The sequence below is a fragment of the Rhea pennata genome, chromosome 5 (assembly GCF_028389875.1).
Source record: "Rhea pennata isolate bPtePen1 chromosome 5, bPtePen1.pri, whole genome shotgun sequence".
Lineage (NCBI taxonomy): Eukaryota > Metazoa > Chordata > Aves > Rheiformes > Rheidae > Rhea > Rhea pennata.
Window position 1 is genome coordinate 52,442,379 of NC_084667.1, and position 15,180 is coordinate 52,457,558.

At 40.4% G+C, this 15,180-nt stretch overlaps 1 protein-coding gene across 1 annotated transcript in view; it reads right to left on the minus strand.

Annotated features, from left to right (window-relative positions):
* Positions 1–10,438: 10,438 nt before the first annotated feature.
* The window catches only part of PPP4R3A (protein phosphatase 4 regulatory subunit 3A), a 43,100-nt gene continuing 38,358 nt past the window's right edge, over positions 10,439–15,180 (minus strand). Inside the window, exons 13-15 of the mRNA XM_062576561.1 lie at positions 14,313–14,503; positions 13,629–13,855; positions 10,439–11,474 (exon numbers count right to left, since the gene is read on the minus strand). Of these exons, the coding sequence (XP_062432545.1) occupies positions 11,361–11,474; positions 13,629–13,855; positions 14,313–14,503 (532 nt within the window). The 3' untranslated portion in view covers positions 10,439–11,360. The remainder of the gene's footprint in view (positions 11,475–13,628; positions 13,856–14,312; positions 14,504–15,180) is intronic.

Sequence of the window (15,180 nt, forward strand, 5' to 3'; positions counted from 1 at the left end):
GCAGGGGGAGGGGCGGGCGGGCGGCCCCGCTCCGGCGGGCGGGCGGGCGCGCGCGGAGCGGCTGCGCGGGGCGCGTCCCGGCGGCGGCCGCAGCACTCGCTACCTGCCGCGAGGCGCGCCCTCGCCCCGGCAATTAGAGCGGGGCCGCGGCGGCGGCGTGACGGGCACCGCCCGCCGCGAATGAGAGGCCGGGCAGGGGGGCGGCGCCGGCCAATGGGCGGCGCGGCCGCGGCCGGGGCCGGAGCGGGGCCGGGGGGGGCGGCACGGCCCGGCCGCAGCCCTGAGGCGGGCGGGCGGCGGGGCTGCGCGCTGCCGCCGGGGCTGCCCCCGGCGCGGGCGGCTTTGCCGAGGCGCCGCCGGCGTCGCGCGCCCGTTGCGCCTGCCGCCGCCTCAGCGGGCTCCCGCGGCGGAAAGTTCGAGAGGGCGGCGGCGGGGCCGGGGCCGGGGCCGGGGCCGAGGGCAGCCCGCGAGGGGCGGGGGCCGCCGGCTGCGACCTCCGCGGGGCGCGCTGAGATCAGCGGCGGGAGCGGGCGGGCTCCGGCGGGTCTGCGGTGCCGGCCCGCCCGCGGAGCGCGCCCGGCCGCTGCTCTCCATCCTCTGCTGGGAAACGGCGCCACGGGGAAGAACAACACCGCGCTTTTAAAATTCCTGCCTGGGCGAGCGCGGAGCTACCCGCAGAGTACTCGAGCGGGCGGGAGCAGTTCGCTTAGCGATGCTCCAAAACGTGCAGCGTAGATGGCCTATTACGGCGCGAAAATGAAAAAAGGGGAAAAGTAAGAAAAAAAAGGTGCATGAACTACCGCAGGCGCTTTTTAAGCGACGTGCAGCGAAGTGCGAGGCGCTGTCTCCCAAGCGCGTACCGTCCTGCGAAGCTGCGCTACGCGGCGGCGGCGTCGTCAGCGCTCCGCGGGGCCGCGGCGGCTCCACGCGCGGCGGCTCCACGCGCGGCGGCCGCGGGGCGAGGGCCGCGAGCCCCCGCTGCGGCGCCGCGGCCGAGCGGTCTTGCCACTGCGGATGTGAGCTGGTTTCCTTCGGCAGAACTTACTCTGTCTTTAGTTGCAAAGAAATCCCAGATAAACTGACGGGCTCTGGCCGCTCTCAACGGACTCGCGGTTTTATGTCTTTCCGGTTGTACCTGGGTGATGACTGTGTCTCAGATTTTCATGAAACATGATTTTGTGATGAAGTTGAGCCATTTCACACGTGGTGTTACATATGTAGGTTTGCTTTTCACAATTTGCTCTATTTTTCGCACCTGCATAGTCGTCTCTCTCTGGTATTTCTCAGTCTTTCCATCAGCCACTTCTTAATTCATTTTGCCTGTATCTTGTTCAATCACATAAACAAAATACGGTTTGGATGTTACAAGTTCAGGCCTACTGTATCCGAAATTCTGTTTCATTATTAACCGCTTAATCTTCCACACAGATTTTTGAGGAGAGGTGTGGATATACGTGTGCACCTGTTTTATACCGGTTGAGAGAGACACGTTAACTGCAGTGGCCATTTCTGCCACCGAAGCTGGGTGTAATGAGGCACTTCACGAGGATCCTTGTTTTAGGCAGCTGCTCTCGAGGACCCCGCGCTTTGGTAGCAATAGTCTCCCCGATATAGTAGCAGGGAGAAGGTTAGACCTCGTATTTGCACCTGACAGACTTTCCTCGTAGAACAGGAAAAAGGAAAATGCTCCCCAGGCTAGGGAGTGCTGAGATAACCTGGAATCAATCGGCTTTGCTCGTCAGCCATTTCAAGGCGAGGTCAACGTAGCGGAGGATGACTTTTTGTTTGCACAACCCTTGCTCAGTATATACTTCATTCGATCAGTCCTACAGGGAAAACATTCTTGGGGGTAAATGTCTATGTTCTTATTAAAAATCAAGACTAGCTCAAGCCTCAAGTTTCAGACTGTATTTGGATAGATCTCATTATTACACATTAGGAATGGTCCTAAATTATCTAGTGAACCAGGGAATAAAGGCATGATATTTAATTATGATCCTTGCAGTTGCAGACTGATGCGCAATAACTCTTGGTTGCTAGATGGACCTGGCCTATGTGAGCTGCCACTTGTCTACAACTCAGTACAGCTGTTTCCCTAGGTTGCTTTAGAGGAATGTACCAGCAGGCTATGAACAGTTAAATTTAACTTTATTGTGAAAATGCATGTAGTTGAGGCATTACTGAACATGAAAAGATGGAAGGTTTGTAGGGAAACCGGCTGTTGTAGTTGGAGGGAGAACCAGGTGTGCTTTTGGGCGTAACAACTGTTCAGGAATGAAGAGAAAAAGAAGAATGGTTAATAATTTCTCAAAACTGAATTCAGAGGCATGGACTGCCATAATGTAACTCACTGAAGCTTTGTGATGTCCTGTTTTGTGAACAAATGTGTTCATTAAATAAAATTTTAAAGCAGTTACTGCAGTACTTAGAAGATAAATGTGTGATGAGCTACTCACATCTAGTTGTTAATGAATAGCGCTAAAATAAACCTTAATATTTGAAAAATACATACTACCCTTCAGAGAAGGCAATACAAATGCGATAATATTTTCCCTAATTTTCACAACTTGAATGTGACTCCTTTGTAGGTGTATGTCACTACAATATGTCTCCTGAAATAAAACAATATTTGTATAGTCAGATTTTGATGTTACCAGTTGTGAGATAACTGAAAGGGAGGCTGCATTGTTTATCACAATTAAAAAGAAACAAATTTCTTATCCAGCAGGTCAACCTGAAAACAATGTTGGATTGCTATTGGGTGCCAAATTCTACCAGCTCGCATTTTATTTAAGGATATTGCATGCATTAGAGAAAATACTTGGCCTCTCACAGTAGCATACACTGTAGATGAAGTTCAGGCTTACTTAGTCAACAGCTAAACTCAAATGAAGTTAAATGGGGTCAGGATTTCATCTCATGTTTTGTCTCTGTCGTTAGGAGACGGGTTCCATCTCCTGGAAACTGCAAGTACTGCAAACGATAGTTTGCAACTGCAGGCGGCATTGCCGGCCGGCCGGCTAGCCATGCTGCGTTAAAACTAACACCAGGGTTAGCACGGCGTCCAACACGTGCTTTGAAAAATACTTGCATTCTGAAGTGTGATACTAAAATGAAAGTCCCACTGGAAAATAACATTTTTCTTGCTTTCTTCACCTCACTTTAAAAAACTACCACTAGGTAATACATGAAATGTTGGTAAGTTCCTTGAACACATGTGACAAGGGAGAACTGAACGGCTGCAAGAATTTACAGTTCTCAGCTGAAAAGAGCCAAAGGGCTGTTAGATACATGCTTAGAAATACTAAATCATGACTTAACCTTTTAAAGTTCCCAGCTCAAACTGCTCTGTTGAGCCACGGTCTTCAAGCAGATCCCTCAAGCCTGCAAAGCAGTGACTGAATTCTGCTCCACTTGCAGTCAAAGGGAAGAAACCCTGCTGCACTCAAGAGGCACAAGACGACGCACGGCCCTGCAATACTGGAAAGCTCGAGGAGGCCGGGCGGACTGCCTTGTGAATAAAACATAGCCTTGCTGTTAGAGCCCCGACGTCCAACGTGCTTTCTTCCCTCAAGAATTCTGCATCCTATCTGTCATCCCCACCTATGCCTGTACTTCCCTCTGTGTTTTCCCCGTATTGTGACTTAGCATTTATAGTATAAGCACTTTTTATCTACCTTCTGTTTCACCAAAATCTTAATACTACAGGCCAAGATGTCATCTCTGGCAGTAGCTGGAGCCACTGCCTTCAGAAGAGAGAAAACAAATGATCCAGATATGTGCATGCAAATGTATTTGTAAACTACCTACAGTGAAGAAATGAGGAAAATACTCTGTGCATTTGTATGATTTCAAGTGATTTGTAACAACTTCTATTTGTCTCTTGCCATTTGCACATGGTCAGCTTTTAACTAAAAACAAAATTATCAAAGAAGTAGTACCAGAGCAACATTTTAAAACAACTGTAAGAGCACAAGCAACTAAAGACACCAAAATTATTAATGCCTCTGTGATTATTATGTGTATTTCCAAAACACTCTTCATGGCCACAAAGCACTCAGCTCTCAGCAATACAGACCACAGAAGGAAATTTCTAAGCTCAAGCATTTCCAAATGTTCCTTTAGGCTGACTGTAAATGGCATGATTCACCTCTCTCAAACTGTCCCCTAGCAACGATTACAACCATCAACAAAGCTCCACCATTCATGTGCCGTCTGAAGCGTAAGCTGCTGAGAGATGGGAATAACACAATTTACGAGGTTACAATACAAGAGTTAAACTCATGGTAACCAGAAAAGGGCTTTTTCTCTTCCTTTGCTTGGGACTGTCATTAAGTAGCTTTCTTGTAAATATGACTCTACTGTTCATCAACCAACTTCTCAGCTTCAATGCAGGTTTTCCTTCAATGGACTCTGTAGCTGTAAATACTGGGTGCCAGGAAAGAAAAGGCTGATCAGAAAATAGCTTTGCTGCTTACGCTCTCTGATGCTGAAACGCTATTTTCAGTGTTTTTCATTTTGTTGGAAAAAAGTGGTAAAGAAGATGTAAGAGAAATTTGAATGAGAATAAGAAGCAGCACAACAATGTGGGTTATCAAAATGTATAGAAACAAAAACATAGATGCCTCTGTGTCTTAGGTCTCTCTTAATCGGGAGTGAGAGATGAACCGAGTCTCTGAAAAGGAATGCAATTGTGAGTGGTGTCTGGAAGAACACATTCAGAGAGACTCCCAGAAAACTCACTGTTAACCCTTGATACAAGGCTGGATGTTGAGCAAAGTCCTCCCTTCATTCAGTGCTGAAACTTATGCAAGCTGCATAGTCTTCTTATGAGATTAACAAAATACAGAATCTGAAATACTAGAAAAGATCTTTGGGAAGATTCTCTTATAAAACATCTGAGTCCATAGAAAATAAATATATAGATGAATATACAAGGCAACCTGTAAAAAATAGGACCAAACAAAAGATAAGAGTGATGATGGAGGAACAGTAGTGATTTATATCCCTTTGCAAGAACTTGAAAGCCACAGAGTAATATTCACATCCAAGGCAAAGATAGGGGTGATGGCTTAACTTCCTCGGCTTGAACTTTCAGAGAAGCAACAAATGCCACAGCAGCAGAGGAGCGCTTGTGAATTAAAATGGTGCTAGAAAGAGAGGTTGGTGGAGGTGAGTTGAAGTGGTGAGCTAGGGTACTGGAGTGTGTGAACTAACCACCCAGCTAATTGTGGAAGATGTGACTGTGGCAGTAGCGGCAGGCGGGGGGTGAGAGGGGGAGGTGAAGGGCATGTTTTGTACATATTAAAGGTGTGACAAGTCCTGATCTTACTGAGAAGATGATTACTGAAGAGGTGAGGACCAAATTAATGGCTTGGGGGTGTTATTCAAAAGCTGGGGGTTCTCATCAAAGCAGATGACTGGATGTGGTATCAGCCATTGCCAGAAAATGTCCTCATAAAAATAGAACACAAGTCTGAAGATCCAGTGCTTTAGGAAAATGACAGTTCTTCAGACTGCTGTTTTGGAATTTTAGTTATTAAAGAAGAAAACCATCTGTATTGATGGCATTGATGTGCTCTAGGTAAAAATAACAGGCAAGCACAACAAGAGGTTTTATAAGCAGCTTTAGAAAAACCAATCTTACAAAAGTAGGATTGAACAAAAGTGTAAATTCTTGTATAAAGAGTAAACTACAAGGAAGAGACATCAACAAAGCCTAGGTAGGTAGGTACATGATAGGTAGGTAGGGCCAGGACCACCATCAGGGGTATCTACCAAGCAGTGAACAATGTGAGCAAATTTGTCTGCACTAGCTACTAAAAAAGCACCTTAAATTCTGTGTGGAAGAGCCAGAGACACATGAGAAGCAAGTTTTAAGGATCTGATAAACTGATGAAATTAAAGACTCCTACTTTGAAATGCTGTAACCGAAGTCACAAAGCTGAGGTTGTCCAATGGTGACACCAAAGAAGGGGTTATGAATAGCCCTTTTACACAATATGATAAGCAGTGATTTATATATCATTTGCACTGACTTAATACGCTGAAGCAAAAGTGGTGGCTTTGATTCTAGTTGAGATGTAAAAATTATTATAGCTTAAAGGAGGTCACTGTGAACAGAAGCTGACTTTAAATCACATATGCTTGATGAACACCTTTGCGAAGTGAGTTTATTTTTCAATTTTGGATGCATGGAAGAATCATTACTTACATTGTATCACCTGCATTTCACAGATGTTGTAAAACATCTGTGAAACTCGCTGTAGAGCACATGTGTACTCCACTTTGGTAAGACTACTGTTCAAAAGCTGTTATCTTCCTTGGCTATACACGCCTCCGGCTTGTCCTCATAGTCATAGGCAAGTCCTGTAAGGCAGGTTAGCAGTCAGCCTCCCTCAGTTCCCTCGCTATGCGATGTCGTGGTAGCTAAAGCGTCCAAAAAGCACAGACAGATCAGACAAGGCATTTACAATCACTATGACTTCTCAAATATATTTCATATTTATGTATTTTTTTCTTCAATTATTTTTTCAGCCAGCTGACATGCAGGGTGTGAAGATTTTCATCTCTGACAGTTGTTCTAAAATTGACAATGGATCTAGCCATTCTTCACTACGGATGATATTTGAGAAAGGTTTGTAGGATACTGCAAGCTGCCAGACATTTTGGTGTTAGCACAATGCTAGAACAGTCACAGTACTGCTGTAGTAGAGGAAGGCCTGCTGCTCAGAGGGAAGAGTGTACTAGTCAACTGGCAACTAAGAGGTGGGTTACATTGTGCTTTCTTTCAAATGTCTGATGGCTAGAAATCCTTGCAAATCTGACCAATTTCTGCCACTGTTCTGATGTCTATGGTGAGAACCAAGAGATCCTGCAGTATTCTAAGAAGCTGGCAGAAAATGGCAGAGACTAGGTGATTGCCTTATGATACAAAGGTGACTTGTCTTTTGATACAGATGTCTTTTGATGATCATTTATCTAATTAAACAGTTTCTGAAATTTCCTGGCCAAAAATGATCTAAAACATTTAATCCTTGGTATGTTAAAAGGATGGGCCTACCTGACACTTAAGTCCATTGAACTGATTGATCCAAGCAGGCTATGAGAAACAGGCTGATGTCTATCAAGTAGGAAATTACAGACAGGTGTACTTTAGAAGGAACTCATTGTTAGAAATACCATTTTTCAGACACTGCCACCCTCCTAACATTGGTGTGTTTTTTGGTGATGGGTGCTATTGCTTGAGAAGAGCCATCCTGTGGGTACAGTGTGAGAACATCTGGAAATACTCCAGATTACTTGGAATTTCTTACATTAGTGTAAAAGGATGCTGCCTTGTGAGACCAGATACTTTGTATTTGAGGACCATCCAGGAAACTTCTCTAACCTTAAGGGAAGCATTTGATCTGACAGGCCTGGACAGAGGAAGAAATGAAACAGAACACCTCCATAGCTGACCATGAATAGGTCTAATCATCACTGTACAGGAAAAAAAAAAAAAAAAAAAAAAGAACCAAACCTAGGTGGTACCTCCCCAGAAATACACCATAGCCATGTCTGCAAGCAATGAACTTTGCTAAGTAGCATCACATATTAGCACGCGTGGCCACAAATCCCCAAAGCAGTGGTAATTACGGCAGGATGGCTTCCAACTATACCCAAAGCTCATTTCATTATCTAGAGGCAATCCTGCAGGATATGCGTGTCAGGAGGGAGGGAGTCCAGAGTCACACCAGTGAAGTTCAGTCTCCGATCTGGAGTCACAGGGAACTTCTGAAATTCCACAAGGACCAAGGCACTGTGGACTCACCATCAACCACAGATCATTTGAACACTTGTCAAAGCAAGTAATCGACAGGAACTAGTTTATCCAAATTGAGCTAAAGAGATTTCTATTACAGTTAGCAGCCACTGCTAAAATCTCAGAGAAACAGCATGTCGTTGAAAGACTGAACAGGGAAATGGGGTGAGGATTCTTCAATAGTGAACATCTTTGCACCCATAGGGCTTAAGAATACCTTAAAATATTGTCAGCGCAGAAGAATTCCAAACAGAAAAGGCAAACCATGTGAAGAAGACAGGTCTGCTTCATCCTCAGCACAGGACAGCTAAGGAAGGATTGCAAGAACACAGGGGACCTGCTGCCACGTATATCCCCAATGACGCATGAGGGAAGGCAAGGTGCAAAAACAACCCCTGCAGGTACCTCAGAGCAAGTCTCCAGGATCCAATATTGTGTCACAAGTGTATTTGCAATATAAATGTAATTATGTACTTGAAGGAAAGTTATTTCCAGTCTTTTTATCATTCAGGAACACACACACACACTTTCTCCAAAGTATCAAGTACACTTAACTTTACAGGTATCTCACAAAAGACATTAATTTCAGTTACTTCTGTTATTTCAGACAATACTCTTTGAATAACTGTTAAATATACCACTAAACATTCCTCTAAATCTCATTTGTGTTCAGCCAAAATACGTAATGGTTTACCCCTGTAAAATACTTGCAAAATAGCCCGAGAGATAAGTTAGGGGTTTATCCTGTAAACTGTATTTAAGGATACAGTTAAAATAGGACTGAGTAATTAGGATTGAGTCATGTTCAATACAATACATAAGCAGCTCTCTCGAGAATGTGGGCAAATTGTATTAAGAATAGAAAAAATCATCCTAAAGATAAATTTAGAACAGAATACTGTTTCTTAACATTACTTTTGACCACCTCTTAATTAATATCCACTTGGTTTTATATAGCCATCATTTCTCATAATCCTACTATTTTTTTTTCCAGAAAAGCATTTCATTTTCAAGTCTTTCATGAATATCAAAGTGAAAAATCACTGGGCGAGACCATACCACTACCATCCCCTAATCACCTTCTGCTTGACTATTCCCAGCTGAATGCAAACTAGATATGTCTTGTCAGGCGACAAGTGTTAGATAATGGGAAAGACAACTTAAAAATTTGGAAGTATTTCTACTTCCATAATTATTTCAACAAAACGCAAGGGTGGTATTTACTCTGTTAAATGCAACGACCCAAGATCCTCACAAACATTACGAACATACCTGAGAGCTTAAAAGACTGAAGCATCAATCATCACCAGAAGAAGCACTGAACAGCTAAAGGAACACACACACGCGCGCACGTGCACACACACAATTCCTTCTAGCAACTACTACTCAGAAGAACTTCAAGAGAAATAACCGTATTCAGGTCATGACGAAAACTAGAGGGACAAAATTTTAGGGCTTTATGCTCAAGTAAAGTCTGACAGATGGGAAGGACTTAAATTCAAGCTAACTAAAAAAAAACCTGCAAAATTATAATTTCCTTATCATAAGTACTACTCTGACATTAGAGTTGCAAAAATCAAATTTCAGGTCGGTCATTGAGACAGCATGGGGACACTGGCACTGCAGAAGAAGACTGTATCTAGTTTTTCAGTGACCAACTGCTCAACTCTAACACTTCTTGCCTAGAACTGTCCCATCACAGACACTCCCAATACATTGAAAAACTCAATCTTAAAACATAATTTTAAATAAACTTTTTAAGGAGAAGATGGCTAACTATTTTTCCCTAATATGTGTTCTTATTTAAATATGGAATTATTAATATATGTATTAATAAAGTTTGATCACAAAGGCTTTGACAGTTGTAGTTAGCACAAAATTTGCCATGCAACACACAATCTTCAGAAACAAAATGCTTGTGTGTCCACCTATGACCCAGTCTTGGATTCTCACTGATCATATTTCTACTGTTAAGTGGTGCATTACTGCTTGTAACTACTGGTTGTTGCAACTTTGGTGGTTTCAATGTCCAAAAGGGAGTCAATTCTTGAAAATATATGTAAGAAGGGATCTCATGTTTGCAAAGGAATTGAGGAAATTTCTATTCGTAGGAAGCACTGTCCTCCAAACGAAGTCATCTGTAAAAGCAGTACTGAAGCAGCATGTAACATTTAGTTTCAATTAATAACTAGTATTATTTAGATTTGGAAAAAGTGGGAAGAATATAGTCATTGAGATAGAGCTAAAGTCTAATTGCTGTTTCTCAACCGAGCGCGAGAATAAATTTCGAAAGATGGTATCCTTGGTAAAGTTAGTCTGCAACCATCTCTGATTCAATAAAACTGGTATTCCAAAGGGAATCGGAGGTTTTAAAAAAATACCACTAATGCCATTTTCCTTCAGCATTAATTACTCTTTTTTTATTTTTGTAAGTCAAATGAGTCAATATACTGGTATTCCTAAATCATCCATCTTGCATTTTGATGAGTTAGTCCACCATCATTGTTCTCAGTTATGAATTTCAAAATCTCTTTGGAATACTGATTTCATATTTGCAAGTTTTCTTTTTTTGATTCCATCCTATTTCCCTGAATTGTTTCTCAAAATAGTTGCTGTAAAATTTAATATAAAATATTTAGTCACAAAATAGTATTGCTTTTTATGCACATTGTGGCAAGACTTTTTTCTTCTCCCCCCAATAAAAACTATACCATCTTCCATAAAATCCTGAACATATTAGGAACTGTGATGCAAAACAAAATTACACAGGGTGAAACAGGTACCAGCACAACAGTAAGATTATATTACATCAAAAAATTTTAATGGTCCCAAATATATACTCAACAACTAAGCATACACTCAGGGAGGGCAAAAGAAATTATGACACAAAAGTGACCACATCTAGAATTCCACTCAATCTTTAATCAAGAAGGGACAGACAAATCCCCCACCTCCAAAAAAAAAAAAAAAAAAAAAAAAAAAAAAAAAAAAATCTGCAGTTTAAAGGGCAAAGGGAACAGATTAAAAAAAAAAGAGGAAACTTTATATTCAGCCCTCCCCCATAGAGGTTTTTAAAACCTGTTGTAGCTTGACTAAAATGTTCAGAATGTATGATTTCAAAGGCAGGTCTCTTTTATACAAAGAAACTGCTGGCATTCTTAACTAATGAAGAATTATGGCAAAAAACGCCTTTTCTTCAGAAGTCTCATACATGGTCCAAGAAAGCATATTCCGATTGTAGCAACTGACCAGCCAATCCAGAGTTCCACTAACAAAACTCCTGCCCTGTTGGCTTTTTCTTTTCCATTTCCTTCCCTGAGAAAAGGGCAACGTGTGGTCCAAGCTGGAGAGCTCAAAGGCGCAAGTCTTTCCCCTAAGCAAAGTATTTCCCCTTCTTCTGCTCCTTTGAATTGGCACTTGATTGGCAGAAATCCATTTGTATATGTTGATCTGTGTTGCACACAGTAATTCACAAAAGATTGCTGCTTTGTTGTGGTTTTGTTTTTTTGGACAAAATACTCTTTCCCCAACTAGTAATGTTCTTCAGCAGTTGCCATTATGATGATTCAAGCTTTGCTTTCTTTGACAAAGGTAAAGTTTCCTCCTTATCTTCCTCTTCATCATCCTCTTCATCATCATCAGGATAATCTACAAGCCCGACAAGGCCTCCCTACAAAGAAAGACAATCACTATAATCAAGAAAATGTATTGCACATTGCTTTTTCCAAGGTATTGGAAAATGTCAGTTGCACAGCGTACTGCCAGAAGCGTACTGTTATATTAAGTTCTGAAAAAAAAATGAAAATGAAAAAATCCTTCAGTATGAGTAAAAATGACATTGCCCAAAAAATATTCAAACTAATAAATCTAAAACGGAGCTTTACCTATCCAATAGACCTACTAGAGACAATATTTCTAGTTGAAATTAAAAGAAAATTTAACTACCTAGTTTTGCTAAGTATCGCTGCAACTCTATCTGTACAAAGATATAGATTTTCTTAACCCAGAACAAATTACTGCAGCAAAGAGGGATCTGGCAGCACTTCAGAATTAGATATGGAACATCCTTCCAATTGAATTTTCAATTAGGATACCTTTGTAACACAAAAAAACACATCAAAAAACTTTAAATATTCAGTAATTTAAGTAATTCATGACTGAGGTTTAAGGGTTACAAAATTTAAATGATTTGGCAAATCAAAAATAAAAACTCTCTAGTAATATTAAAACTCCTCTGTATTGCCAACAACAACATTTAAGATTAAGCAGCTCTAGACCCATGAGGAAGTGGTGTGATTTTCAAAACTTCCTCCAACTACAGTACATTGCAATTTATGAAACTTAACCAGCATTTGACTACAATGGCAGTTGCTGATACTTTACTCAAGGACTGTATCACTTACATAGGTATCTAATGAGGAGACATTAAAATAAAAAATTTCAGCCAACTCTATACTGAGATGCAGTTCTAAACAATTACATAAATTGTGAATATACACACTACACACACAGCGTAACACTGGGTATATTATATATAAAACAATGTGATCAAATAATTACTGAAAAAACGATTTCCACTGTTTTTAGTTTGTAAATGCTACGCATTTTATAAACACTGGGTATCTTAACACTGAAAGAAGGTAGCTTATGCCTGAATCCATTAATTGTTTTTCAGTGCACTGCACAATGTTACTCAAACATTTTTCTTATAAAATCAAACATTCGGAATTTTGAAGCGAATATTGTATGCAATATGCTCCATATATAAAGATTCCATTTCAGATTAAGGAAATTAATACTATCTGAAAGAGAAAAGTCTCCAGTCTGAATACAGAATAGACTCAACTAAATTCCAAGCAGATTGTATGGCTTTTAGCGCTTGACTATGGTATTTTTTTTCATAGATGAAATAAATCTGCTTCTCCTTCCTCCACACGAGAGTTTAGAGGAAGTATCACTTACTTCTCCTGTCAACCAAGGTCTCCTCATCCAGGTGCTCTCAACAGATGGTAATGCCAACAACAAACCCTTACAACTTATGTGACTATCAGAGAAAAAGACCTAAAATTACATTTGCCTTGGCTAGAAGTTAGGTGAACAAGCAATAAGGTGGCATTAAAAATAAAGATGAATCAGTTATTCCAAGGTTCCAAAAGAATACCTGAGAACTGAGATAAAAACCTGACATTTCAGAAATAAAAAACGCTCACTACAAAAGTAGATTCTCATTATGCTAACTGTGCTGTACTGACACTACAGTACTCGCCCCCACTGGTTTGAAGGCGCCACTCTATTGAGAGTGAATCCCGACATGGTTCAGACACAGTTGTAGCCAAAAATCTGGTTAACTACATTAAGAATGCTGTTGAATTTTAAAATGCTGGGGTTCAATACAACCGATACTGACTCTTTCAAATGTGCTTTTTCATTATACATCAGCATGTCTCAAGCAAAAAAATGTGTTATTTCAAAATGCTAAAAAATGAGGTATTATAAATTGCTTATGTTACCACTTACAGCAACCATAATACAGCTCCACAATACAACTGATTTCTTGCACATGCATCAGTTATATAATTCTGAACAATGTTAAAACGGTAACAGTAAAAACTCTCTATGGAAGTGGGTGGACTTAGTGGAGTCCGGTAAAATTCAGATCTGGTAAATGTCAGATCACCGTAAAAATTCTAAAGATCAGACAAAAAGTATGCACAAACTAACAGCGAATTACAGCTTTACACACCAGAATTCATGCAAACTTGGAATGCAAAAGCAAAATGCTGAACTGTAATAATAAAGCCTCCCTATGTCTCTTCAAAATTACCTTCGTTGTAATAGCTGCCATCTGAGATGTGCTTTTAGAAACAGAACCTGGAGACCCAGGTGATCCTGGGGATCCAGGAGACCCTGGGGATCCAGGCAAATTACTTGCAGATGACTGGCTGGTAAGGTTGGATTTTGTACCACTGGAAAAGGAAAGCTTGAAACTTGGGCTCTGACGACCTGAAAGATTAGTTTTCAGAAGAACTTCCTTTTCTTCACTCTCTTTTACTAGAGGAAGAAAAAAAGCAAAAACCAAAACAACATTAGTGAGCAAAATATTTCATTACAAATCATTTTCCTGTGTAGGAAAATGCTTAATACTTTACTTACAGGTTGATAAACAGAATGGTCATAAATTTTTTTTCATACTACTGTATCACTCTATCAATGGTATAACCTGAACATTTATATATAAAATGATGAATTATAAATCCAAATAAAACATAAGAAAACTTGACTGCCAGTTAAGGTTGTCACTTAAATGCTTTAAGAAATAAACAACATTATTTTGTTCCACTGTGTTTTACAGACAACAGAACTTATTTTGAACAGACTTTCCATCAGCACGATGTCACAGTTTCAATATATAAGAATTTAAGTATCAATAAAGCAAATTCTTATTTAAGGACGAAAAAGTACAAGTTGTCTTCTGCATAAGCTATATGGCATTCTTCTCATCACCTACATTTTTTCCTCTCCATGAATTTACTGATAGGGTCCATAATATCTTCCTCATTTTTAGTTTTGTCAGAAGGGGGCACCACTGCCTCTCCATCTTCTATATCATCTTCATCAGTATTAAACCACATTTCCTCCTCATCCTCCAGAGTTCTAGCATCCCTTCGATATCGGTGGTTTCTCAAAATGGAGCGCATACTGAAAATAATAGATTTCAGAACTTTATATCCAACACCACCTTCATACTAGTAAGAGTAACATTCCTACTTGACATTTATACTGATACATAACAGATGCAAATATTGTAAAACAATAGAAATATCAGTATCTTTAACATAGCAAACCATTATGAAATGTGCATCTTTACATTTTCATTGCAAATGACTAACAATTTTTTTCTTTTTAAAGCACTTTTTCAAAATATCTTTGTAGAAACATTCATACTATTACTAGCAGCAGTATTAAATGTCACTTTCATAAATGTAATTTATGTATTTCGTTCAGACATGGTAAACAGTTTGCCCAGTAAATAAAAAGCTATAAAAAGTTTAGGAACTATAGATTTATTTTTCAAATCACACTTCATAAACATCAGTATTTGGAGTCCAATGTGTCTAAAAAAATAAGAAAATCTAACTTACATAGGACTCTGGTTTAAAATTCATATGTTAAAAATATAGCCATCTCTTCCTCTCACATCCACCAGTTACAATTTTTACTCAGTTTGGGGGGAACTGTTTGGATCATGACTAAATAAATCAAAATTTTTTGAATGGTATTTTCCGTTCTTCTGGACCCTGGACAGCAAGTGCTACTTCTTGTTCCCCATCAGATCTATTTATAATTACTTTTGGTCTCTCTCAGCTCTAGCTTCC